Here is a 27,848-nt window from a genome sequence, read left to right as displayed (position 1 = left end):
ACCACCCAGGCATGCTTTACCACTGAGCTATGTCCCCAGCTCTTTTTTAAATTTTTAAATTTTGAGACAAAGTCTAGCCAGGTTGCCAAGGCTATCCTCAAACCTGAGATATTCCTGGATCAGCCTCCTGAATAACTGAGATTACAGGCATGCACCACTATAACCTGCTCAATGAGTACTTTGTCATAAAAATCTAGCATGGTGGTGTGAACCTATAATTCCAGCTACTCAGGATACTAAGCCAAGAGGATCAAAAGTACAAGACCAGTCTGGGCAACTTAGCAAGAGCCTGTCTCAAAAAAAAAAAAAAAAAAAAAATGTTTTAAAGGGGACAGGCAGGTCTGGGGATATAACTCAGTACAGAGCACTAGCATGGCATGCATGAAACCCTGGACTCAAACCCCTGTACAAAGAAAGAAAGGGGGAAGGGAGAGAGGGAAGAGTTCGGGAAGACAGTTTTAATAGGTTTCAGAGAATGAAAGTATATTTATTCAAAAAAGTAAAAATCCCATTGTGGCCATTCAGATTCCTACAAATGACCTGTAAGCTCAGTATCAATTTCCCTCAATCCCACAGTAGCCCCCAAATAGGTATGTCTGCTTCACCTCACAGGAGACATGATTCTAAAAACTTGGATATAAAAGATCTTGAATATATGAAGTCATTTACTGTCCACCAGGGGATTCAGTGAACCTAAGAAAACACACAATAACTATATTTTGTGAATTCAAAATCTTTATTTAGCCCCAATTGTTGTATTATACTTTTATAAAAAAAATTTTTTTACAAACAAAGTTTTCTGAAAGTGTCATTTTGGTGGTTGATATTATACTGATGCTGCATGTTAACACTTTACATTGAAAAAGAATCATAAAAATCTCATGGCATTACAAACATTTTGGTAGGAAGTAGAGTAGAGCTCTCTATCAACTAATGAAGGCTTCCTAGGCTCTGGGGCATACTATTCTCTGAAAAATCATTCATTTTATGTTTTCATTTTGATGATAATCTATTTTCTTTACCAGTTATACAAATAAAGTTTTCTCCTTGCTGTGATAATTTGCTGTAAGACTTAGTTTTCTGAGCTGAAACAATAAAATGAGATCAATAGGGAATATTTCTGGGAGTCATGAGAATTTTTGTTAAAGGATGGTATCCACATATTTGCTCAGGTTTGAGAAATCTTGGCATATGGTGTGAAGCTGAAAATGTAGAAGGGATGTTCACCGTCACAGACTTTAAGATCACAGTCTGCTCTGGGACCTGGAATGAAGGAACAAATGTGACCAGTGAGGACCTGGGAATGATGGAGGAGAAATATTTAAAAAGAGAGAGAGCCTACAATTGAGAGAGGGTTCTAGGCTACTACATTCCAGTTTCATGCTTCCATATTATTCATTCTTTTATCTCAGAACCTCTCAAATGCTGCCCCACCCATTTTCCCACCATATGCAGTCAGTGGCCAGGACTCATCTGTGCCCAAAGGCCACAAGGCCTGTGGATAACTGCCTCAGCAGGACAAAACCCCAAAGTTTCCAACAGAGGAAACCTGTTCCAGAACCGCCCTGGACCATCCCTACTCCTGAGCACTTGGCCCAGACTGGACAGCCTGCTTTCAGACCCTGCCCAAGGCTGGTTCACTCCTGGGTATTCCCCCATTCTGCTCTCTCACATGTACCTTTGAGATACCCGCAGCAGGGCCCACACCTTGTCTCCCTCTCACCCAAAGGTTTTGGTCCTTAACACACAGTAGAAACAGGTCCTGGTCTTGGGTTCTGCTCTATTTTGGTATATCTATTTTTGATACATTGTTCAGTGTTCCTTTCTAAAATCTAACCACTGAGTGTAATCCAGTGCTATAGAGGGTTCATTCCGAGCCTTGTAATTTCCCCAAGTGTCTCTCAGCAGTCGGTGGGTTCTGCTTTCTCCTGGTGCTGCACAGGTGTGTGCCATCCTCTCCAGCTACAAGACCGCAGATTGGGTCTCTGGGAGACCACTCTCCTCAAGCTTCAGTCCAAGGTTGTCGATTCCAATGCTGGTGACTGGGGGCACATTGCTCTCCGCTGGCTCTGCTGTGCGCGTCGGGGTGGAGCAGTACAGGATAAACCCCACCATGATGACAGTAAAGGAGAGGATGTAGAGTCCTGAAAACTGGGAGAAGAAAAGAACAAACAATGCAAAGCACTCCCGCATATACACACCTTTTGTCTATAGTCCTTTGAAGGTTACCTTCTCTTTACCTATTTCTGAAAGTTCTGTAAGAAGAAGCTAAATGCCCCAGACCCTCCCATGTATATTGGTGAATGCACGGGCTATCGAAACACCTGGCACATCAGCCAACTACAGCCTTGCATCTTTAGGGAAATGGAACCTTGCCTTGCTTTGTGATAATTTAGATGTAACTCACCCTGAAACCAATCCAACAAAGTGGAGGAAATAAAAGGCCATGATGAATACCATGAGAGAGCCCATTTCAGATCCTAGACACAGTTTACCATATTGTTATAAAACAGGACACAGAACTTAAGACAAAATATGGATGCACAGATGTCATATCTACTCAATAACTTCTCAGTCTGTGTATCATAATTTGGATCTTTCGTGTCCTCCATAAAGCTCATGTGTTAGTCAATGCAGGAATGTTCAGAGGTGAAATGATTAGATTATCAGAGCTGTAACCTCACCAGTGGATTAATCCATTTGATGGAATAACAATTTGAATGGACTACTGGGTGGCAACTGTAGGCAGTGGGGCATGGCTAGAGGAAGTAGGCTACTGGGGGTGTGACTTTGGACTATATCTTGGGCTCTTTCTTGCTCATGTGTACACATTTGTATTCTCTCCCTCCCTCTTTCCCCTCTCTCTCACTCCCCTCCCCCTTCCAGTCTGGAGCCAGCCAACCATGGACAGAATGTCTGAAACCATAATCCCAAAATAAATTTTTCTCCTATAAATTGTTCTTGTCAGGTATTTTGGTCACAAGGATAAAAAGCTGACTAACACATCTTGCTATTTCAATAAATTTCATTTTGTTATACTAGAATGAATTATCCTGTTTCTGTAGGAAATTATTACATAGTAAAATTTATGGACTGCACAGATTCAGATTTTTAGAGCTAGAAAGTAATTAAGACACCATTTTTCAAAAGAGTCTGAAGCCCAAAGAGGAGAGTGGGGTGACGACAGCCACAAGAATGAACCTGCGGAGACACTGGCTACCCTCTCTGCTCCCAGAAGGACCAATAGAACAGGAGCCCATTCTGACAGACACACCATAAGAATGCAGAGCAGTTTTGGTGACTTCTTCAAATGATCCTTTTTAGGAATAAAAACATCTACCCAGGGCAAAATGCAATACAGACAGAAAGCTAATTCATTGGGTATATATTCCAAAAATGACATCTGACATACCTCCCAAAATCTAAACAAGTTATATTAGGTACCTTGTAAATGTTCTCTTATATGAATTGAAGATCCATACAAAAATTCAAGTATTAAATAAATTAATAAAATCAATATAAGTGGTTCCCTCTTATCCATGATTTCACCTTCCTTGGTGTCTACTACCCAAGGCAACAAGGATAAGAACAGTACAATAAGACACATTTACATAACTCTTATTACAGTTTATTATTATAATTGTTGTCAGTAGTCATCATTAGGGTTACTGTGCCTAATTTATAAACTTTATCTATAGATAAATAGATAGATAGATAGATAGATATAGGGTTCAGTGCCATTCAGTCAGTTTCAGGTACTCCCTGAAGGTTTTGGAACACACTGTATTTGCTTTTATATTAGCATGACAAATAAAGCACAGAAAGAAAATTACTGAAGACTAATCAAGAATGGTGAAGTAAAAATTATGGAAACTACGTGCAGGCGAGGTGGCACATGCCTGCAATCCCAGTGGGTCAGGAAGCTGAGGCAAGAGGATCATGAGCTCAAAGCCAGCCTCAGCAATTTATCCAGGCTCTAAGCAACTCAGAAAGATCCTGTCTCTAAATAAAATACAAAATAGGGCTGGGAATGTGGCTCAGTGGTCGAGTGCCCTTGAGTTCAATCCCTGTACCAAAAACAGAATATTTTTTTTTAAATTATGGAAACTATGTAGCATAAGTAATGCGTAATTAAATACCCAGGATTTTTTTTTCTTGATAGAAGTAAATTCAGTTCATGAATGGTCCTGTTAAACTGATTTTAAAATGAAGAATGGGGGTAGAAGGGCATGTTATGTTATTCAGGTCAGTAGATGTATTGAATTAACTTAGGTTTTATATTATGTCCATTAAAAAAGGGTTTCAATAAGGGGATTACAAAAAGAGCAGTAAGAAAACAGAATGGGCAAGGGAAAGGAAAGAGAAAGATTACAGAAAGAGATGAAAAGGAAAGCAAGACACATCCCTAAAGGTAGGTTTGTGAAATAAGTGACCTTCTATGGAACACCATTGGGTTTGACATGCTAATTTTCAAAGACGCTTATTTCCTCTTAATATTAATCTTCATAAAGAACAGAAAGGCCACAGCTCTCCTCCCAAGGCCCGACAGCCTTCACCAGATTCAATGATGTTTCAGAGCCAGTGACAACATCAAGCTGAGCAGTTGAGTTACCTTCTTACCACTGGCTTTAATTCTTATATCTAGCATTTAGCACAGTGTCAACACATAGCTGGTGTCTAACGGATGCTTGTAGGGGGAACATTGATTCAGAGACTATTAGGGGAAGTTAAAGCTATTCAGAATATCCTAATTTTTTTTTTTTTAAGATGGAGTCCCACTATGTTGCCTAGGCTGGTCTTGAACTCACAGACTCGAAAAAATCCTCCTGACTCACCCTCCCACGAACCTGGCATACAACTCTGCACCCAGCTCATTAAACTTTTAAAGTCAGTATTATAAAAAGCAATCACACTCTCCTGTAAAGTGTTCAGAGGTACCCCTCTGGGGAAAGCTATATAGTTTGTTCAAAACATACCCAATTGGGTTTGGTGGTTTTCAAATGTTCCAAAGAAAAACACTATATCACTCTTAGGAAGAAGGGTGATGAAATGGAGGCACCTTTATTAGAATAGAGACTGAGGGAGTGTGTTAAGTCTCCTAAACAGAGGTTATTACCCTTTTTCCTTTATGCAATTCTACCCTTTGAGTCTGGATCTATACAGGAAGTTTCTGGTAGCCACTTTATTCAACAGGTATTTACTTAAGGTCGATTCCAGAGGAACAGAGTGTTTAAGATCTGAAACAGACAAGTGTAAAACTTTTAAACCTCTTTTCAATTGTCTTCTTCAAAAGAATCAAAGTTATTTTGGCTATACAATTTTTTAAATTGGTGGTATACTGGGCTTCCTTTAAAAACTGTCTAAAATGCTAGGTGTTTTCATTACTCCCTGAACTTTTTACTACATCTACAATTTAGTCTAAAAATCACTGCAGTCCTGCTCTTTGCTCTGTAAGTCTTGAAATGGCCTTTGGACAAAAACAATAAAATCTAATCTGAGTTAGGAGTTAGCTACTAGACCAGCAGGGACAAAGGACCATAAAACAAAAGAACTGGAGAGGAATATATAGACTGCAAGTTCCCATTCTAAGAATAATAGTTTAAAGTCATGTGCCCCAAAAATGACACAGAAAGGGGCTTTTTCAAGGGAGATTGAAGAGCAAATATTTAAGGTCTAATCTTAATTACTTATTATTAAGAGTTTATTAAATGACATATTTGTTAAGATAAAGAGTTTATGATAATGACAAGGGAACTTCCACTTAGAAGTTCTTTCTTTCTTTTTTTAGTTGTAGATGAACACAATAAATTTATTTATTTTTTTAATGTGGTGCTGAGGCTTGAACCCAGTGCCTTACACGTGCTAGGCAAGTGCTCTACCACTGAGCCACAACCCCAGCCCTAGAAGTTATTTCTTTAACCTTTGCTCCTTTTTGGACAATATTTTACTTATGAGAGTAAAAGTTAAACTACTAGAGATAAATCAATATGTTTAGTTAAAAAAAATTAAACAGCACTGGTGAGACAGGTCATAAATTTTACTTCTGCCCCCAAATGCTTTGTTTGGGTACAGAAGCTATCATGGGCCTGGAAAGGCAGTATGGAAATGCCACCATCCCCTAGTGGCAGTCATGAGAAATGCAACCACAGAACCAAGGAGCAGCTCAGTACCTTAAGAAGTATTTTGTAGCCCTTGACAATTCTCATGGGGCCGGGGGGGGGGGGGGGGGGGGGGGGGGGGGGCGGCGGGGATGGGCCTGTCAGGACCACTTCTCAGATTCACTTTGACATTTGTTACTTTTTTGTGATGCTTCCAATAAACTATAAATACTCCTTCTGTCTTAATTCAGTAATATCTTAACCAAGTCTGCAAAGATAAAATCTGGTTTCTGTCCTCCATCGCTTTGCAAGACAAAGGTTTACAGTTCATAAGCAACAATCTCCGAGAACTCAGTGAGCTTCATGTATCAACAGTTCAGATAAGTATGTGAGTTCATGGCTGGTTCCTGGGAAAGAGCACACACCAGCATAAAGGATTACTATGTGGATACAAAATTTACTATAACAAAGAAATATAGCTGCTATCCCTTACTGAAATTAAAATTATCAGGTAACAGCCAACATGGTAACTATCTGCTCCACGATTATGGAGAAAGAGAGCAAGCAGGTCAACCAGCCTCTATTGTGGGTATGATGGAGGAAAAAAAGCTTCTAAGAGAGCAGTTCTCAAAGTGTGATCCAAAGACCTTTGAGGGAACCCCTTGAGGGGAATCTGTAAATTCAAAACTATTTTCACAATGATACTAAGATAATATCTGCCCTTTTCACTTCCACTGTCTTACAAGTGCACAGTGGAATGTTCCAGAGGCTACATGACATGTAATCACAAGGCTGAATGAAGAAGCAGATGCAAGATTCCAACAGTTTTCTACTAAGCTGAACATTAAACAGATTCTTTGAAAAGTAAATCAGGGCTGGGATTGTAGCTCAGTGGTAGAGCGCTTGCCTAGCCCATGTGAGGCACTGGGTTCAATCCTCAGCACCAATCAATAAATGGGCCAAGGAACTAAACAGACACCTCTCAGAAGAGGATATACAATTAATCAACAAATATATGAAAAAATGTTCAACATCTCTAGCAATTAGAGAAATACAAATCAAAACTACTCTAAGATTTCAACTCCAGTAAGAATGGCAGCTATTAAGAATATAAACCACAATAAGTGTTGGTGAGGATGTGGGGGGAAAAGGCACACTCGTTCATTGCTGATGGGACTGCAAATTGGTGCAGCCAAAATGGAAAGCAGTATAGAGATTCCTTGGAAAACTGGGAATGGAACCAGCATTTGACCCAGCTATCCCACTTCTTGGTCTATATCCAAAGGACTTAAAAACAGCATAGTACAGGGACACAGCCACATCAATGTCTATAGCAGCACAATTCACAATAGCTAAATTGTGGAACCAACTTAGAGGCCCTTCAGTAGATGAATGGATAAAGAAAATGTGGTATATATTCACAATGTAATTACTCGGCAATAAGAGAATAAAATCAGATAAAGGATGGAGTTGGAGAATACAATGCTAAGTGAAGTAAGCCAACCCCCCAAAAAACAAATGCAGAATTTTTTTTTTTTTTTTTTTTTTATGTAAGGAGACTGATTCATAGTGGGGTTGGGAGGGGGAGCATGGGATGATTAGACAAATTCTAGATACGGCAAAAAGATGGGAGAGGAAGGGAGGGGTCATGGGGGTAATAAAGATGGTGGAATGAGATGTACATCATTATCCTAATTACACATATGAAGACATGAATGGTGTGAATATACTTTGTATACAACCAGAGATATGAAAAATTGTGCTCTATTTGTGTAATATAAATTGCAATGCATTCTGCTGTCATATATAACAAATTAGAATAAAAAATACATAAAAATGAAAAATAAAATAAAGGTATTGTGTCCATCTACAACTAAAAAATAAGATATACTAATCTTCAAAAAATGTAAATCAATTTAATTTTTTAAAAATCTTAGACAACATAATTTTTCATAAAAATATTATTTATGCTATTATGTACTATATGAGTTTATTATTTTCTCAATGTGTTAATAAATGAATATTTTTAAATTTCTCAGCTTTAATTTCCAATATGATAAATAATAGGGAATAGTGACTTGAGCCCTCAATTTTTAAGCATTTCAAAGTGTCCTGAGATCAAAAAGTATGGAAAATGCTGCCCTAAGAGTTCTCAAATAGGCTGTGAAGTCGAAAAAATATTTACTTATTTGGTTCTCTCTGTTGTATGAGACAACATGATGAATTCATTAACTTGACATTCTCATTTTATAAATGAAAATAGGGGGGGTAGGAAGTTCAGTGAAAAGAAAATTGGATTGCTAGAAGAGAAAGAAGAGGATGACAACTTAAGATTTGGTCATGACTTCACCACTAACCAGTGGTAAAGCCTTGCTCACTAAGGCTAACCAACTTAACTACATATAACTTCCCTGGGCCTTTGTTTCCCATCTCTAAAATAAATAATATAATCAGTAATTCTCGAGAGAGGGTGGTCCAGACTGAGGATACAATTTTTTCAAATTGCATATTCATTCTCTTGCTTCCCCTGAGGAAGCTGATTTATTTCCTCCCACCCTATTCCCCTTGATCATTAGTGCATTTAGCAGAAACTATTAATGATGGGAGTGGGTTATGCTTATGGTGTGCTGTGATGCTCTGGAGACAGAAAAAAATCTGAAAAACCACTGGACTGAACTACCTTTTAGGTCTCTTATGATACAAGATTACTGCCAAAGAGGAACCCATTGCAATCACACACTTGTGATAATGTACCTTTTCCTCCTTCCTTTCCATCAGGTGTTGCAGACTCTATATCTGGGCAAAGAGTGAAGAGAAAAGCCCCAAGTGCTCAGTCTAGTTTGCAAGGTCAATAGCATCTCTCTCGGATTGTTTGGTTATCACCTGGCAACACATATTAGCATTTCCAAAACCTAGTGTTCTTGGCTAAATCAAAAACAAAGTGCACTGCATTTCGCCCTTTAGAATAACTCCAGAAGGGCGATTCTTATTTGGACCGATTTTCTAATTTGGAAACAAAAGGAGTTAGGCTTGTCCAGTGAAATCCTTGTCAAAAGGATGAGGTTTTATTTTTGGATAGAGAGTTTAAAGAAACCTGCTTAAAGAAACTTCTTTTCCACCAGGTAAGTGTTCTTATTTGAACATGATCTATTTTCTTACCTTATAACCAAATAGAAAGAGTCCAAAGAAAAGACTGTAGAGATCAGCTGTCAGGATGCCCAAGTTGACAGAGGTGGCACTAGTGACTTTAATCACCAATGGCATGAAGCTGTATAGGCAAAACATACAGAGAGCAAATGCCACAAATAGCAGGGCTGTGGAAAAATGGAATATCTCATATTATGGGGAGAAATCACAAGACAAAGTGGCTTAAGCTTGGCTGCCATATAAAACTCCCTGATCCTTTAACACACTATCTACAAAGCTTCTCCTAATGGTAGTACTGCAAATGCGACTACAAAGTTCTCTGGAAAATAATAACAAAATACCAAACTGTGATGTAGATGACAAACCTTAAAAATCTAATAGGGTGTTGGATGATGAAGACCATAATATCTTGCTTATAGTGTGACTGAGTTAACAGTTCTTATCACCCTCTGCTATCCTATCCACCCTCCCAGGGCAAATGATTCTGTGATAAAAAGTCAATAAAAACAGACTCAATGTCATGTGTCAAGAGAAATCACTCATTATCTTTTGTTCCTTTTATTTGTTTGGTCACTAGGGTATGGTTTGTATAACTGGATTCAGAATAAAGTATTTTTAGAACATCCAAGACAGATATGAGATCTTTGTATTTTGTACATCACATTAAATTAAATGCTCCAAGACAGCACGATATAACTATCCTCTTTGGGACAGTGCTAGTCACAATAGCAATGTTTCCGCTTTGTATCTACTTCTTTAACCTTGTGCTAAGCTCAGTGCAAATATATACATATATTCATTTTCTCTCTTTCTCTCTCTCTCTTTCTCTCTGTTATTTAATTGAATCAAGTTATTCAAGCATGGTACATAATCTTCAGTGACATTTATGTACGTTTAACTTCTTTCCACCCATCATTAAATACGGCTCGACTTTGTAATGTTTTGAACAACCAATAAAAAAAAAAAATACGGCTCAAATCTTTCTTCACTCTCTTAACATTTTCTTCAGTTTTATTTTTGTGCAGACACCTAGCAATGTCAGATGAGAGGAGCAACCAGAGGTGGTGAGTGATTACACAACCTTCGATGCTTCCAGTTAATGCTTCACAAATTACAACAAGCAGATGGCAACCTTCACACGTTGGAGGACCTAAATACAGATCTAATTGAAAGCTAGTGTGACGAAGTTCAGTCATCAGTCTTGTTCAGAATTCATAGTTTGTTTTTTTTTTAAAGCTATTCCTGGAGTTAAAAATTAATTTTATAAGGGTTCATCTACCAATTCTCAGAGAAAACTCAATGTAAATCTCTATCATCAGTGTGATTTTACAAAGACATATAAATATTATTAAAATGAAGCATTTGTTTTTTGGTGTGCCTTTCGTCAGTTGGGGATAGAACACGGATAACAAAATTATTATTTATTTACATACCAATTTTCCAGTCCCAGTGAATGCTGGCAATATCCTTATATTCCACAATCAATCTAAGATAAAAACAAGAGGTTGCAGAGAGAGCCACATATTAATTTTTACTATTTCATAAGTAGTTTAGTTGCTATACTTCAGCAAAAGTAAGGAATTATGTTGACTTTTGAATTTTTCGTAGGAAATAATTATCTTCAATAAAAATGACAAAGAATAAAACCAAAGGAGTCCAAAAGATATGTCAGACTCAGCCAGGTACATTGGCACACACCTGTAATCACAGCTGCTCAAAAGGCTGAGGCAGGAGGATTTTGAGTTCAAAGCCAGCCTCAGCAACTTAGCAAGGCCCTAAGCAACTCAGTGAGGCCCTGTCTCTAAATAAAAATATTAAAAAGGGCTGGGGATGTGGCTCAGTGGTTAAGCACCCCTGGGTTCAATTCCTGGTACCCCACCACCACCAAAAAAAAATGATATGTGAGACTCCCTTGCAAGTGTTCTTCAACAGCAGTCAGCTATAGAAGGAAAACATGGCATACTCCTTTCCCTTGAACAAGATTAGAAAGTTAATGTGTTAACATTTTTTTGAAAATAATTTTAAAAGAAAAAGTTCTTACTGGCAAGGCCTCCACAACATTGTAGTCAGGAATCCTATGGAATCCCACATGCATAAGAAAATAAAACATAATAATATTGATGTTTAACAATCCTCTAACAAATCTTTATCAGCTTTCTATTTCAGAAGTGAATTTGGGCTTAACCGAACAAATGAATATTAGTAGTTAGAAAGCAATCTCTGATATATTTGCTTAGTTTGTTCTTAAGAAAAATCTCAGACACTTACAGCTGTATGCCACTGATAATTGTTCCAAATAAGCCCACCATTCCTAAAAATTCCTGTCTGCTCAGCTTCTTCACAATGTATTCTTCACACACATTAGAAACGGCATAGAGGGAAGCTCCAAGCAGGACCAAGAGGTCACCAATCAGCACGTCACTCCCTACAGGCAGGCAAGACACAAAAAGGAATATATTGTCAATAAGTGAACGAGGGGTTTACCTGATTCCTGTTCATTTAAGTAAGATTTTTATTTAACCCTGGTTTCTAGAAGTTCATACAATTCTCACTATATGGCAAAGTTTTCATATTTTTACTCCTCAATAACTGGAAAATAATATTATATTCCATAATATGAGGCCTCAGAAAGTGATTCTATAACTTGACAAACTCATGGAATTTGTGGAAGGGGATATATTAAAAACTACAGGTCAGGAAGCATGGAAACGCTCTTGTCTAAATCTGACACAAAGTCTAAATTTCACCAAAGTCATCTACAGTGACTTTAGATGTCACCAGAGAACACCAAGTCTCATTTTTGATAAAAACAGAAAAACAAGAAGACTCTACAATAGATTTTTCAGTAACTAATCTAAACGTTCATACCAAAAGAAGATGATTGCAAATATACAAAGAAACGACTCTCTCATGAGACAAAACCAGAAACTATTTACTGAGAAGAAAAAAAAAAAAGAGCAGGGAAGGACTGTGGGCCAGTAGGAACAGGAAGATTGTTTTGTGAAAACAGTTACAAAACACCAGAAACAAGTACAGCTGAAAATAAAATGTAAAAGATAGTTAACCAGGACATGTTTACTGCCTTTGACTGCACCTTTGCAAAACTAAAAGTGCTAACATGAGCAAAACTTTTCTGTGACTGAACCACAAAGAAATAACACACAAGTTCTTACCTGAGTTGTCGTCCCTCCCAGCTAAGATGTCTGCACCAACCATGGTTCCTACCCCCAACAGACAGACAAACACAGCAATGAAGTGGATCACTCTGTATCTTGCACGAAGAACAAACCACGAGAGAGCCATCAACACAGGAATCCCAAAGCAATCCAAAAGCTTCAAGGAAAGAAAAATAAACAGCTTCAAAAGTCTCTCATAAGCTAAAAAACGGCTACTAATAATAGGAAGCAGTATTTCTTGGGCATTTATTATTGCCAGTCCTGTATGCTAAGTGCTTTACCTGGACTAACTCATTTAAAAATCCTTACAACAACCCTGTGAGCTTGGAATTATAATCACATTTTATACATGAGAAAACAAAAGCACAGAGAGAAGAAAAGAGTTGCCCAAAACCATATTGTCCAAAGTGGGATGGCTGGTTGCTGAACCCAAAAATTCTATTCGGAGGCATATGCAATTTACCTCTATACTCCCACTTACGTTTATCCTAAAATCCAGAAGGCAAACTTTCCTTCCTGCATTCATCTCTTTACTCAGTCAACAAATATTTATTAAGCACTTGACATGTGCAAGACACTGTAAGAGGAGGTGGGAATACAGAGGTGAACAAGATAGATACAAGGCCTGTCCTCAGGAGTTATACAAGGTTAACAGATATGGAATAAATAATCACAAAACCAGATAAGTAACTGCAAAAGGGGAATGTGCTACAAAGAAGTAAAGGTCACATTGAAAGAGCAAGTAGAACCCTCTCCCTGATGAGTATGTGACCCCATGACATGAGACAATGGTTTGTTCAAACTCTTGCTTGTTTTCATCTCATGCTCCTCCATCACCTGTTAATCCTAGGTCCGGAAAACACTTGTACCCTGATATTGCCCATCTCAAAGACAGGGACATTAAGGGTGTCAAAATTATACAAATCCAAAACTATTTGCAAAATGAAAGAAAAATAAAGATTGCACTTACTTAATTCTTAATTTTGCAAAACTATGTAAATTCAAGGATAAAATATAAATAAGGATAATTCATGATGCTTTCAAGTATATATATGCCTTACACTAATAATATCCCAAAACTGCTGGGTTTGGATTACCCTGTTTTTTGTTGTTATTTGGTTGGTCAGTTTGGTTTGATTTGGTTATTTGTTTAACTCTTGTCCATGATTCTCTCTGAATCTGTTTAGTCATAGACAAGGCAGATCTCTAAATCTCCAGCAGCCTGTCTGATCCTATCTGCCTTTTACTGCAGTATCATCACTGGCATCCAACACACCATGTAGAAATGGGCACCTTGCCTTGTTATTTATTCCAGCTGCAATTCTCTAATCTCCTAAGTGCTTTATTGAGTTTGCCTGAATAACAAGCCATTAAATGATGCAAATGATAACAGGCTGTCCCGGAAGATACCAGCAGAACCCATCATCATAGCTTAACAAAGTTCTCAAACCAAAAAAAAAAGTAGAAAAAGTTCACTCGAAACTGTCACAAAAGACTCCCTATCCAAAAACTGCATCTTAAAATCAAACTTGAATATGCTCTACCTGTAGCAATTTCGGTAAGCCACAAATGACCTTATGAGGAAGCTGCTGTCACGGGAAAAGCCTCAGAAGCTTCGGCTCTGTCCCTGACATGGACCAGCTAACTCTGTGATCTCAAGCCAGTCACTTTCTGAGTTAAAATATGGAATGAAGGGATCAGACCAAATGATCTCAGGTTCACTCCTATTCTAAAATTCCATAACTTCTCATCTGATACCTAACACCTTCAGTCATTTATCTACATGAACCAAATTTTCAAAATGTATTCTTGCTGACGGGTGTCTTCTTCGATGCCTTCAGTTCCAAGATTCTCACTTCATCTTTAAAAGGCATTATAGAGCCACAACAAGAGGGCACTAAGTGAGACCCTGAGGACAGGAGTAGGGAGACATAGATATAAAAACGAGTTAGATCATATTAGAAGCTCCGCAGCTCCACGCGGCCTGGTGACCCAGAGAGAGGCCCAGCCTGAGCTGGGGTTCCTTATTCACCAAAGTGTGGCTCCACGGCTCAACATCAGGGTACATACAGGCTTGAAGCTGCCACTGCCACAAAACTGGCATATCATGGCTTCTATCAAGGGACAACAATAAGGACCTGGTAAGATGTCACCAAGGTCCCTGTGAGTCTGGCTGCACCAGAGGTATCTTTACTAGGGGTGCTAACAGTTATCCTGTTGCTAAAGTAACAGGGAGTCTTGCATGGGGTTGCCTCTCTCTTGTTTCTCCTACTAACATCCTACCTCACAAACATCTCAGCCCACCCCCAAGCCACCACTTCTACCATTAGAAACTGTAAACCATTATGCAAACCCATCAACTACATGGTAGAAGATAACCAAACTCATCATTTCTGATTATAGCAACAAAACTGTAAATGTAAAAATAGAAACTAATGAAAGCAATCATGAAATTCATATGGAAAACTAAAAGACCCTGAATAGCAAAAACAATGTTAAGCAGGAAGTGTGAATCAGGCGGTATAGCGATACCAGACTTCAAACTATACTACAGAGCAACAGTAACAAAAACAGCATGGTACTGGTACCAAAACAGGCGGGTGGACCAATGGTACAGAATAGAGGACACAGAAACCAATCCACAAAACTACAACTACCTTATATTTGATAAAGGGGCTAAAAGCATGCAATGGAGGAAGGATAGCATCTTCAACAAATGGTGCTGGGAAAACTGGAAATCCATATGCAACAAAATGAAATTGAATCCCTTTCTCTCGCCATGCACAAAAGTTAATTCAAAATGGATCAAGGAGCTTGATATCAAATCAGAGACACGCCGTCTGATAGAAGAAAAAGTTGGCTACGATCTACAGTCGGTGGGGTCGGGCTCCAAATTCCTCAATAGGACTCCCATAGCACAAAAGTTAATAACTAGAATCAACAAATGGGACTTACTCAAACTAAAAAGTTTTTTCTCAGCAAAAGAAACAATAAGAGAGGTAAATAGGGAACCTACATCCTGGGAACAAATCTTTACTCCTCACACTTCAGATAGAGCCCTAATATCCAGAGTATACAAAGAACTCAAAAAATTAGACAATAAGAGAACAAACAACCCAATCAACAAATGGGCCAAGGACCTGAACAGACACTTCTCAGAGGAGGACATACAATCAATCAACAAGTACATGAAAAAATGCTCACCATCTCTAGCAGTCAGAGAAATGCAAATCAAAACCACCCTAAGATACCATCTCACTCCAGTAAGATTGGCAGCCATTATGAAGTCAAACAACAACAAGTGCTGGCGAGGATGTGGGGAAAAGGGTACACTTGTACATTGCTGGTGGGACTGCAAATTGGTGCAGCCAATTTGGAAAGCAGTATGGAGATTTCTTGGAAAGCTGGGAATGGAGCCACCATTTGACCCAGCTATTCCCCTTCTTGGTCTATTCCCTAAAGACCTAAAAAGAGCATGCTACAGGGACACTGCTACATCGATGTTCATAGCAGCACAATTCACAATAGCAAGACTGTGGAACCAACCTAGATGCCCTTCAATAGACGAATGGATAAAAAAAATGTGGCATTTATACACAATGGAGTATTACTCTGCATTAAAACATGACAAAATCATAGAATTTGCAGGGAAATGGATGGCATTAGAGCAGATTATGCTAAGTGAAGCTAACCAATCCCTAAAAAACAAATGCCAAATGTCTTCTTTGATATAAGGAGAGTAACTAAGAACAGAGTAGGGACGAAGAGCATGAGAAGAAGATTAACATTAAACAGGGATGAGAGGTGGGAGGGAAAGGGAGAGAGAAGGGAAATTGCATGGAAATGGAAGGAGACCCTCAGGGTTATACAAAAGTACATACAAGAGGAAGTGAGGGGAAAGGGAAAAATAATACAAGGGGGAGAAATGAATGACAGTAGAGGGGGTAGAGAGAGAAGAGGGGAGGGGAGGGGAGGGGAGGGGGGATAGTAGAGGATAGGAAAGGCAGCAGAACACAACAGACACTAGTATGGCAATATGTAAATCAATGGATGTGTAACTGATGTGATTCTGCAATCTGTATATGGAGTAAAAATGGGAGTTCATAACCCACTTGAATCAAAGTGTGAAATACGATATATCAAGAACTATGTAATGTTTTGAACAACCAACAATGAAAAATTTAAAAAAAAATAGAAACTAACGGATCTATGGTTGCACATTGGGTACATTGAGTGCTGTAATGTTAATCTCCCCCTTAAAGGTGAGGTATTGGTAACCTGCAGGGACATTATAAGACAATAGGGCAAAGCTGTAATACCTCAGATCTATACTGCAAGAGAGGAACACACAGAGACATCATGAAAAACCAAGGGAGGAAAGTGCCCCAAACAAAGCAAAATATTACAACAATAGAATCCATAGATAGCACAGTAGATGAAATGCCAGAGAAGGAGTTCAGAATATTCACAACTAAAATGATCTGGGAATTAAAGAATGACCTAAATGAGCAGATACAGGCAAAAATCAATCAATCCAACAAAGAGATAAGAGAACAAATACAGGCGACCATCAATCACACCAACAAAGAGATAAGAGAGCAAAGACAGGTAGCAAGAGATTACTTCAAGAAAGAGAGATTCTGGGGAAAAACAACAACAACAACAACAACAGAAATTCATGAAATGAAAGAAACAATAAGCCAAATAAAAAACTCAATAGAAAGCATCACCAACATACTAGATCACTTGGAAGACAGGACCTCAGACAATGAAGACAAAATACACAATCTTGAAAATAAAGCTGACCTCACAATGAAGATGGTAAGAAACAATGAAGAGAACATTCAAGAATTATGGGATAGCATCAAAACACCAAATTTAAGATTTATTAGGATAGAGGAAGGTTCAGAGATTCAAACCAAAAGAATGCACAGTCTCTTCAATGAAATAACATCACAAAATTTCCCAAGCATGAAGAATGAATTGAAAAATCAAATACAAGAGGCCTATAAGACACCAAATGTACAAAATAACAACAGATCTACAACAAGACACATTATAATAAAAATGCCTAGCATACAGAATAAGGATAGAATTTTAAAGGCCACAAGAGAAAAAAAATCAGATTACCTATAAGGAAAGACCAATTCAGGTCTCAGCAGATTCTTCAACCCAGACTCTCAAAGCCAGAGATCCTGGAACAACATACACCAAGCTCTGAAAGATAATGGATACCAACTAAGAATCTTATATCCAGAAAAATTAAGCTTCAGATTTGACAATGAAATAAAAACCTTCTGTTCTAAACAAAAGCTAAAAGAATTCATAACAAGAAAGCTTGCACTACAGAACATTCTTGGCAAAATATTCCAGGAGGAGGAAATAAAAAAACAACAATGAAAATCTGCAAAGGGAAGAACTACAATAAAGGAAAAGCCAACCAAAGGAGAAACCAAGTCAAGTTAAATACCAAAAATAAACAAAATGACCAAAAATACAAATCAGGTCTCAATAATAACCCTGAATGTTAATGGCCTAGACTCACCAATCAAAAGACATAGACTGGCAGATTGGATTAAAAAAAGACCCAACAATATGCTGCCTTCAAGAGACTCACCTCATAGGAAAAGATGTCAACAGACTGAAGGTGAAAGGTTGGGATAAAATACACCATTTACATGGTCTACGTAAACAAGCAGGGGTTTCCACCCTCAAATCAAATAAAGTAGACTTCAAGCCAAAGTTAATCAAAAGGGATAAAGATGAACATTTTATACTACTTGAGGGAACCATACATCAACAAGACATAACAGTTATAAATATGTATGCCCCAAACAATGGAGCATCTATGTTCATCAATCAAATTTTCTCAAGTTCAGGAATCAAACAGACTACAACACAATAATTCTGGGTGACTTTAACACACCTCTTTCACCACTGGATAGATCTTCCAAACAAAAGCTAAACAAAGAAACTGTAGAACTAAATAATACAATAAATAACTTAGACTTAAGACATATATAAAACATTTTATTTATCAACGATCGAATACATTTTCTTCTCAGTAGCACATGGATCCTTCTCTAAAATAGACCATATATTATGCCACAAAGCAACTCTTAGTAAATACAAAAAAGTAGAGATACTACCCTGCATTCTTATCAGAGTATAATGGAATGAAATTAGAAATCAATGCTAAAACAAAAAATAAAAGCTATTCCAACACCTGCAGACTAAATACTATGCTATTGAATGAACAATGGGTTGCAAAAGATATCAAGGAGGAAATTAAAAAATTTTTAGAGGTAAATGAGAACACTGATACAACATATTGAAATCTCTGGGACACTATGAAGGCAGTTCTAAGAGAAATTTCATTGTGTGGAGTTCATTCCTTCAAAGAAGAAAAAGTCAAAAAATATATGACCTAACATTACATCTCAAAGCCTTAGAAAAAGAAGAACAAATCAACCCCCAAAGCAGTAGAAGACAGGAAATAATTAAAATAAGAGCTGAAATCAATGAAAATGAAACAACTGAAAAAACTGACAAACAGTTGGTTCTTTGAAAAAAATAAATAAAATTGATAAGCCGTTAGCCATGCTAATAAAGAGAAGGAGAGAGAAAACTCAAATTACTAATATCTGTGATGAAAAGGGAAAAATCATGACAGACACTACAGAAATACAGAAGATAACTAGAAATTATTTTGAAAATCTGTACTCCAAAAAATAGAAAATATCAAAGGCGTCAACAAATTTCTGGAGGCATATGATATGCCAAACTAAATCAGGATGATATACACAATTTAAACAGATCAAGTTCAAGCAAGGAAATACAGGACACCATCAAAAGCCTACCAACCAAGAAAAGCCCAGGACTGGATGATACACAGCTGAGTTCTACAAGACCTTTAAAGAAGAACTAACTAACCAACCAATACTCCTCAAACTATTTCATGAAATAGAAAAAGAGGGAGCACTTCCAAACACATTCTATGAGGCCAATATCACCCTGATTCCAAAACCAGACAAACACACATCAAAGAAAGAAAACTTCAGACCAATATCTCTAATGAATATAGATGCAAAAATTCTCAATAAAATTCTAGCAAATCGAATACAAAAACATATCAAAAAGATAGTGCACCACAATCAAGTAGAATTGATCTCAGGGATGCAAAGTTGGTTCAATATACAGATATCAATAAATGTAATGCATCACATCAATAGCTTCAAAGATAAAAATCATATGATCATCTCAATAGATGCAGAGAAAGCATTTGACAACATACAGCACAGCTTCATGTTCAAAACACTAGAAAAACTAGAGATATCAGAAACATATCAACATTGTAAAAGCTATTTATACTAAGCCCCAGGACAATATCATTCTAAATGGAGAAAAATTGAAAGCATTCCCTCTAAAAACTGGAACAAGGCAGGGATGCCCTCTTTTACCACTTCTATTTAACATAATTCTTGAAACTCTAGCCACAGCAATTTGACAGTTGAAAAAAAAATTAAAGGGATACGGACAGGAAAAGAAGAACTCAAATTAGCACTATTTGCTGACGATATGATTCTATACCTAGAAGACAAAATTACATCAGAAATCTTCTAGAACTAATAAATGAATTCATCAAAGTAGCAGGATGTAAAATCAATACCCATAAATCAAAGGCATTTCTGTACATCAGTGACAAATCCTCTGAAAGAGAAATGAGGAAAACTACCTCATTTACAATAGCCTCAAAAAAAAAAAAATACTTGGGAATCAACTTAATGAAAGAGGTGAAAGACCTCTACAACGAAAACTACAGAATGCTAAATAAAGAAATTTAAAAAGACCTTAAAGATGGAAATATCTACCTTGTTCTTGGATAGGCAGAATTAGTATTATCAAAATGATCATACTACCAAAAGCACTATACTGATTCAATGCAACAACAATCAAAATTCCAATGACATTCCTCATAGAAATAGAAAAAGTAATCATTAAATTCATCTGGAAAAATAAGAGACCCAGAATAGCCAAAGCAATCCCTAGCAAGAAGAGTGAAGCTGGTGGCATTACTATTCCAGACCTTAAACTATACTACAGAGCAATAGTAACAAAAACAGCATGCTATTGGCACTAAAATAGACTTGTAGACCAATGGTACAGAATAGAGGACACAAAGACTAACCCACATAATTACAGTTATCTCATATTAGACAAAGGTGCCAAAAACATATATTGGAGAAAAGATAGCCTCTTCAACAAATGGTGCTGGGAAAACTGGAAATCCATATGCAACAAAATAAAGTTAAACCCCTATCTCTCACCATGCACAAAACTCAACTCAACAATTCAGAGATCTTTCACCTAATGGAAGAGAAAGTATGCCCCAATCTCCATCATGTCGGATTAGGCCTCAACTTACTTAATAAGACTCCTATAGTGCAAGAATTAAAACCAAGAATCAATAAATGGGATGGACTCAAAATCAAAAGCTTCTTCTCAGCAAAAGAAACAATCAATGAAGTGAATAGAGAGTCTACAGAATGGGAGCAAATCTTTACCACAAGCACATCAGATAGAGCACTAATCTCTAGGATATATAAAGAACTCAAAAACTTTTACACCAAAAAAAACAAACAAACAAACAAACAAATAACCCAATCAATAATTGGGCCAAGGAACTGAACAGACACTTCTCAGAAGAGGGTATACAATTAATCAACAAACATAAAAAAAGCTCAACATCTCTAGCAATTAGAGAAATGCAAATCAAAACTACTCTAAGATTTCATCTCACTCCAGTCAGAATGGCAGCTATTAAGAATACAAACAACAATAAGTGTTCGTGAGGATGTGGGGAGAAAGGCACATTCATACATTGCTGGTGGGAGTGCAAATTGGTGCAGCCAATATGGAAAGCAGTATGGAGGTTCCTTGTAAAACTGGGAATGGAACCACTGTTTGACCCAGTTATCCCTCTCCTTGGTCTATACCCAAAGGACTTAAAAACAGTATACTACAGGGACACAGCCACATCAATGTTCATAGCAGCATAGTTCACAATAGCTAAATTGTGGAACCAACCCAGATGCCCTTCAGTAGATGAATAGATAGGGAAACTTTGGTGCATATATACACAATGGAACATTACTCAGCATTAAAAGAGAATAAAATAATGGCATTTGCAGGTAAATGGATGGAGTTGAAGAATATCATGCTAAGTGATGTAAGCCAATCCAAAAAAAACCAAATGTTTTCTTTGATATGAGGATGTTGACTCATAATGGCAATTGGGAGGGAGCATGGGAGGAATGGAGGAACTTTGGATAGGGCAAAGGGGAGGGAGGGGAAGGGAGGGAGTTTGGGGGTAGGAAAGATGGTGGAATGAGTTAGACATCATTACCCTAAGTACATGTTTGAAGACACGAATGGTGTGAAGATACTTTGTGTACAACCAGAAACTTGAAAAATTGTGCAATATACATGTAATATGAAATGAATTGCATTCTGCCATCATATATAACAAAATAAATATATATTTTAATAAAATAAAAAAGAACAATAGCATATAGAAAAGATAGCCACATTGAAGTAAGCCTTAGAGAAAGGGGAGAGGACTTCAAAACAGATTTCTAGATTATGTTCTAGAAAAAAATAGAGTGGCAAAAGAGAGAAGGAGCAGATATGGTAGGGGATGGGCAGATGTGGCAGAAGAGTGGGAAGAGACAGGAGTAGAAACCCAAGGCCACACCATGAACTTCAATGAACCACCGTCTGACTACCTGTAATTATGAATCTTTGAAGGAATCCTTAAGAAGGAGGTACAAAGACTTTCTAATCCAAATTTCCACATTTTCAGATTTCCCCTGTCAGAGATTTACTTTAACAGAGAATCAACTTGAATAAATCCAATCATAGGCATCTCTGCTGCTAGAAGGAGCTTTAGTTGTTAGATGCTTTTTCTGAAATAATATATTCTTTGCTAGGACCAGAAGTATGTGACTTGATAATCAAATGCTTAGGTTTTTCTAAGGGGCTAGCATATAAGAAATTGTTTTCAATAGGAAAAAGCATGAACTTCAGTTGCAACAGGTAAGCCGGGCATGTTGGTACAAGCCTGTAATCCCAGAAGCTAAGGAGGCTGAGGCAGGAGGATCACAAGTTCAAAGTCAGTCTCAGCAATGTAGCAAGGACTTAAGTAACTTAGGGAGATCCTTGTCTCAAAATAAAAAAATAAAACTGGCTGTGGATGTGGCTCAGTGATCAAGCACCCCTGGGTTCACTTCCTGGTACCCCACCCCCCCCTTAAAGAAAATCCAAAGGTAAGTATTTTGTTTAACTGTGTGTAGACCTTGAACCAATTAAAAAACTGTTCATCATTACTAGTCCGATATCAAAGTTTCTGAAAACTGAAATCAAGTAATTAAAATGTATCTGAGTTCACTCTCTAGCACCAAAAAAAAAAAAAAGGTATCTGAAATTATAAGGATAGATGTGACTAGAAAATGACATTTTCTATATGTACTCACGCCTCCTTGTGACAAACTTCATCCTTTACGTAACTCTGCTTATAATTTTTATGAAATTCTAGGTTCTTTGTGTGCCTCCTCTGGTGTTCAGCTTACAGTTTAGATATAAGGTGTCCCCTGAAAGCTCATGTGTGAGATAACCCAAGAACGTTCAGAGGTGATATGATTAGGTTATGAGTGTAACTTGATGGATGGCTTATCCCACTGATATGGATTAACTAGTGGTGACTGTAGGCAGGTAGGGTGTGGCTGGAGTACATAGGCTACTGGGAGCCAGCCTTTGGGTATGAATTTTGTCCCAGGAGAGCTCTCTCTACTTCCTGTTACCACACCCTGAGCTGTTTTCCTCTACCATGCTCCTCTGCCAAGAGTTCTGCCTCACCCTGGGCTCAGAGCTATGCAGTTAGTCATCTATGGACTGAGACCTCCAAAACTGCAAGCCAAAATAAACTTTTCCCCCTCTAACTATTCTTGTCAGGAATTTTGGTGACTAAAACAATGTCTGTCTTAACAAATCATTTCCTATCTGGGAATTTTAAGCTATACCAGTGAAAAAACCAAAGGATTTGCTGAGGATGATGCTTAGCACAATTTTATAGGGGGAAAAAAGTATTTAATAAAACATATTCTGGGAATAACATTTAATGTATGTTCATATAGAAAAAATAAATTTTTGTCAATCTTTACCTTTTCCAGTGAAATGAGTTTAATTTCACTTTAATTTTTCCACAGTTGCTAAAATTTGTAGGTCTAATACAAACTGCATAATGAGAAAAGTAATATATCAAAAAGTTATAAATTCATAGAACTTCGAAGTTTAAACATGGAGTCCATTTCACTTCCATCTCCATATACATTTTGTTGCTAGTAATGATGAGTTGGTATTAATACATAGCATCCCCACTAACATTTAAACAACTGAAATTAAGTCTTCCTCAACTCCAAAAAAGTTGGAAATTAATGCTATATAGGAGCACTTTTCTTTCAACCCTGCAAGAATAAAACTAATAAAGAAATAGGGATGAGAGTTCTACCTTTGGCTACCCTCTCTCCCCAAGATGTTTAATAGACTCCTTCAATAGGTTCCTTTGCTTGCAAACCTCCAACTTTTCTGTAGTATAAAGATATATCCACTTTCATGTTTGAGCAACGCATAAAACAGAACTCCTGTCAACATCACAGTACCAACTGCCAACTAAATATTTGTGCTTATTTTGGTAGGAATTGTTCTAAACTGCTCTAGCATTAGTGGTTTAGGAAATGATTAACATGTATACATTTTTTTACTAATTCCAGGCAATATTACTCATTACTGCATGTGCTCTACTAGAAAACAGATATCATCCACCTGTGTTTAGGTTATTTCTTCAAGTGAACAGATTTCAATAAAATTAGTTAGCACACATAAGCACATGTTCTCCTCTTGAAGCTATAAAATCCACAGTGGTCAGAAGGCTCCCTCTCACCTGGACACTGGTTAGAGTGGTGTATTGGTATGCTCTGACGATCGTGTAATTCGCTTCCACATCTGCCAGTCCCAGCAGAATGTACTTCCACCATTTCCTTTTCAAGATGTCTAAAAGGTTATCACTGCCTGGTTGAAAGAATGCTGGATTAGTTCATGTTACTTGAAAATAATAAAACACATATTCATCTGGAGATCAGAGCGTTCAAGCCAGGACTCTCTGATCTGTATTCTGTATTGTGTATTTTGAAAGTGGTCCCACCTAAGTTTCATTACCCAGAATCCAAACTCCTGCACCACCTTAGCAGAGTCGTATTTTTCTAGATGATACTCAAGTTAAGGTGTCACCATAGACCAAGTAGTCAATGAAAACACCAGAAAGAAACTGAGAGAAAAGTGGTTAAATTTTCTTTCCTGTTGTCAAAGAAGTACAATATCCAGATGAGTGTGGATGTCACTATTTCTGACTAGCCACAGACTATTCTAGGAAATGAAATGTTTTCCTGTGAATTAACTGGTTATTTAACCTCCATTCATGGGCTTCTTCAAAGGAAACTCTGCAAGTGGTCTTTCTTTTGAAAAAGATGAACTGTTAAGTGAAAGGAAGCCAGTGATAAGCTTAGGAAAAGGCCCAGCCATACAACTAAACAAACACCTTTTATTCCACCAAATCTTGTTTATTCATATTAACAAAGAGTCAATACTCTGGAGAATCAAGCATCACAGGAGACATTGAGTTGGCATGCATAGGGGAAGCTTTATGGTAAGATAACCCATGAAGAAATAAAACTAGTGGGTTGCGGTTGTGGTTCAGTGGCAGAGCACTTGCCTCACACGTGTGACGCACTGGGTTTGATCCTCAGCACCACATAAAACTAAATAAACAAAATAAATATATTGTGTTCAGGTATAACTAAAAAGATTTTGTTAAAAAGAAATAAAACTAATGAGAATCATAACCAAATAAACATCATTAAAATCCAATTGGCAGGAATATCCTGAAAACAGAGTAAGTCTTCCTAGATGTAAGATCCATGGCAAGCACACAACAAGCATTCCTTAGGAGGACCTCATGATGCACTTATGAATCACATTGACTTCCTGAAGTCCAGGGCTTCCAGAAAAGAGCAAGGTCTATGTCTGTAAACCATGTGCTGGTTTTGCTTCCAACTTCTAGAACTCTTGCCAAATGTGGTGTTCCCCCACTCCCAAACATGTTTTCCCCTCTCACAACTAGTTTCTATTTTCTTTAGGGAAAAAAAAAGTCATGATCCTGACACATAGGAATACCACCAATGCACTAAGATTCATTTTAAAAGTGGATTAACAAATGCCACACTGGTAATTTTAAATACGATGAAACCCAGTCAGCTGGGTTGCCCATTTTCTTCATGCTCCTGAACTGAATCTTTTTTAATTGATTTGGCGATACCATGTTCTTCTTTTCTTGTGAGAAGGACTTTAGGACTGCAAAACAAGCAGCCCCTAATACAGACAGGTGATGGGAGCATGGTATCTGGGACAGGCTGCCTAGGTTGAATTCCTGGTTCTACCAGTTACCACCAACATAACCTAAAGCAAGTGATCTAAGTGCTACACACCTGCTTCCTCTTCTGTTAAATGAGGATAACATAACACCTGAGCTATGAGGCTTCCATGAGTCCATATATAACAAACGAGTTAAGCAATCAAAATGATGATTGCTCTGGTGGAGCTCAATGTGAGCCTCATGTGACCAACACCCTGGGTCTGATTTCCAACACCACAAAAAAAAAAAAAAAAAATGTCTAGCTTTTCCCATTTTTGTGTAACTAGCTAGAAACAATAATTCAACAATTTTCTAATGGTGCTAGCAATAATGATGTTAATTCTTTGCCAAGTTCTCATCTTTGTCACTCTCAAAATGGACTTGATCCACATGTAATCCATACGTATGCAGCATTCTTCCCTTGGCTAGAACTAGGTATTTTGGAAAGTAAAGTTCTTGATTTTTCAAGTGTTTCTGATATTGGCTCTTAATTTTATCAACCAGAGGAGAGAAGAAGAAAAAAAAATGAAATCTAACATTTACACTTTTTTTTTTTACAACTTCTACCCTGTTACAAATAGCTGGTGCTACATACTTGATTTTAATCAACAACTTCAGAGAGTTATGCATAAATTTCTAGTCACTACTTTCAGACTTTTAAAGTGTCATATTTTTCTAATAACTTTTATAACTAATGCTACAGTTTTCTTTCTTGGTTTTGCACTGTTTTATTTTTTAAGCGTCTAAAAGCAGAACATCTTTTTGAAGATAATTTTATTGAAAAGGTAATTTCCACATTTGACCTACCTGACTGAAATGCCAGCATCATTGTATAAATTAGGAACAGTAAGCAATAGTTGATAAAGCTCTGAAGCATGGGGGTGTTCACTTTGTACTTTTCTGTCAAATACTGGCTGGTGATGGCTGTCCCACATATACACAAGGACAACATCTGGCCCAGAGCAATGGTTTTCAAAATATTCCTAGAAAATAAAAGAAGATATCAGAATAACTTGCAAGTAAGTTCTATCCATAACACACACACACACACACACACACTCTCTCTCTCTCTCTCTTGCTAAACACAAAGGGAAATACTAAATTTTTTGCAAGTAGTTCCTTATTTCATTTTATTGCTTACTTCATGTGCACAAAAATTAAATTACTGGATTTTAAGAGGCTACATTTTTATTCTCTTTTACATTTCTGACCCCTCCTCAGTCTCATGAAGACATGTTCCCCATTTAATTGACCATCCAATCAGTGACCACTTTAGTTAAGCTGTTATATGCTATTTGAAATGTGTGTGTGTGTGTGTGTGTGTGTGTGTGTGTGTGTGAGAGAGAGAGAGAGAGAGAGACTTCTTTAAATTCAGTTTTAACTCTAGTTAAATTCTCTCTGTTCGGTAAGCATTGGATAATTTGTCATCTTTTCACTCTCTGAAGACTCTGTTTCTTCAACTGCCCTTCTAGAAGCAGTGATTGTCAATGTTGCCTGCACATTAGAAGTTTGGTGCTTGGTAGTGCATCCTTTCCCAGCTGAATCTTCAGATTAGAATCCACCCCAGGCCAACACCATGATGCAGCCTCGTGAAAGACCCTGAAGCAGAAAGTATAGCTAAGCAATGCTCAGATTTCTGATCCACAAAAACGGTAAGATAATAGATATGTGTTGTTTTTAAGCCACGAAGATTATGCTAATTTCTTATGTAGCCATAGATAACTGGCCCTTTGTAATCACTAAATAAATTCTTTCATTTGTTAAATGAAAGAATGTAAATAGGTTGTCAGTCCTTGTCAGTCCAAATATACCCTATTTTCCCAATAGTTTGCAATGGTCAGAAAAAGGTAAGAAATTCTGAGAATGCCATGACAGAGAAGTTAGGATAGAAAAAGCACATTA

General features: G+C 37.4%; 1 protein-coding gene across 1 annotated transcript in view; it reads right to left on the bottom strand.

Moving 5' to 3' along the window:
- Window positions 1-717: 717 nt before the first annotated feature.
- The window catches only part of Slc35f2 (solute carrier family 35 member F2), a 60,153-nt gene continuing 33,022 nt past the window's right edge, over window positions 718-27,848 (bottom strand). The window contains exons 2-8 of the mRNA XM_046466387.2: window positions 26,754-26,929; window positions 24,420-24,547; window positions 12,419-12,578; window positions 11,514-11,670; window positions 10,679-10,731; window positions 9,258-9,412; window positions 718-2,151 (exon numbers count right to left, since the gene is read on the bottom strand). Coding sequence (XP_046322343.1) covers window positions 1,963-2,151; window positions 9,258-9,412; window positions 10,679-10,731; window positions 11,514-11,670; window positions 12,419-12,578; window positions 24,420-24,547; window positions 26,754-26,929 — 1,018 coding nt within the window. The 3' untranslated portion in view covers window positions 718-1,962. The remainder of the gene's footprint in view (window positions 2,152-9,257; window positions 9,413-10,678; window positions 10,732-11,513; window positions 11,671-12,418; window positions 12,579-24,419; window positions 24,548-26,753; window positions 26,930-27,848) is intronic.

Source organism: Marmota monax, unplaced genomic scaffold, assembly GCF_021218885.2.
Source record: "Marmota monax isolate L192 unplaced genomic scaffold, Marmota_monax_Labrador192_F-V1.1 WCK01_AAM20220418_F8-fsc00045, whole genome shotgun sequence".
NCBI lineage: Eukaryota > Metazoa > Chordata > Mammalia > Rodentia > Sciuridae > Marmota > Marmota monax.
The sequence above is the reverse complement of the archived record's forward strand: the minus strand, read 5'-3'. Positions and strand labels throughout refer to the sequence as shown.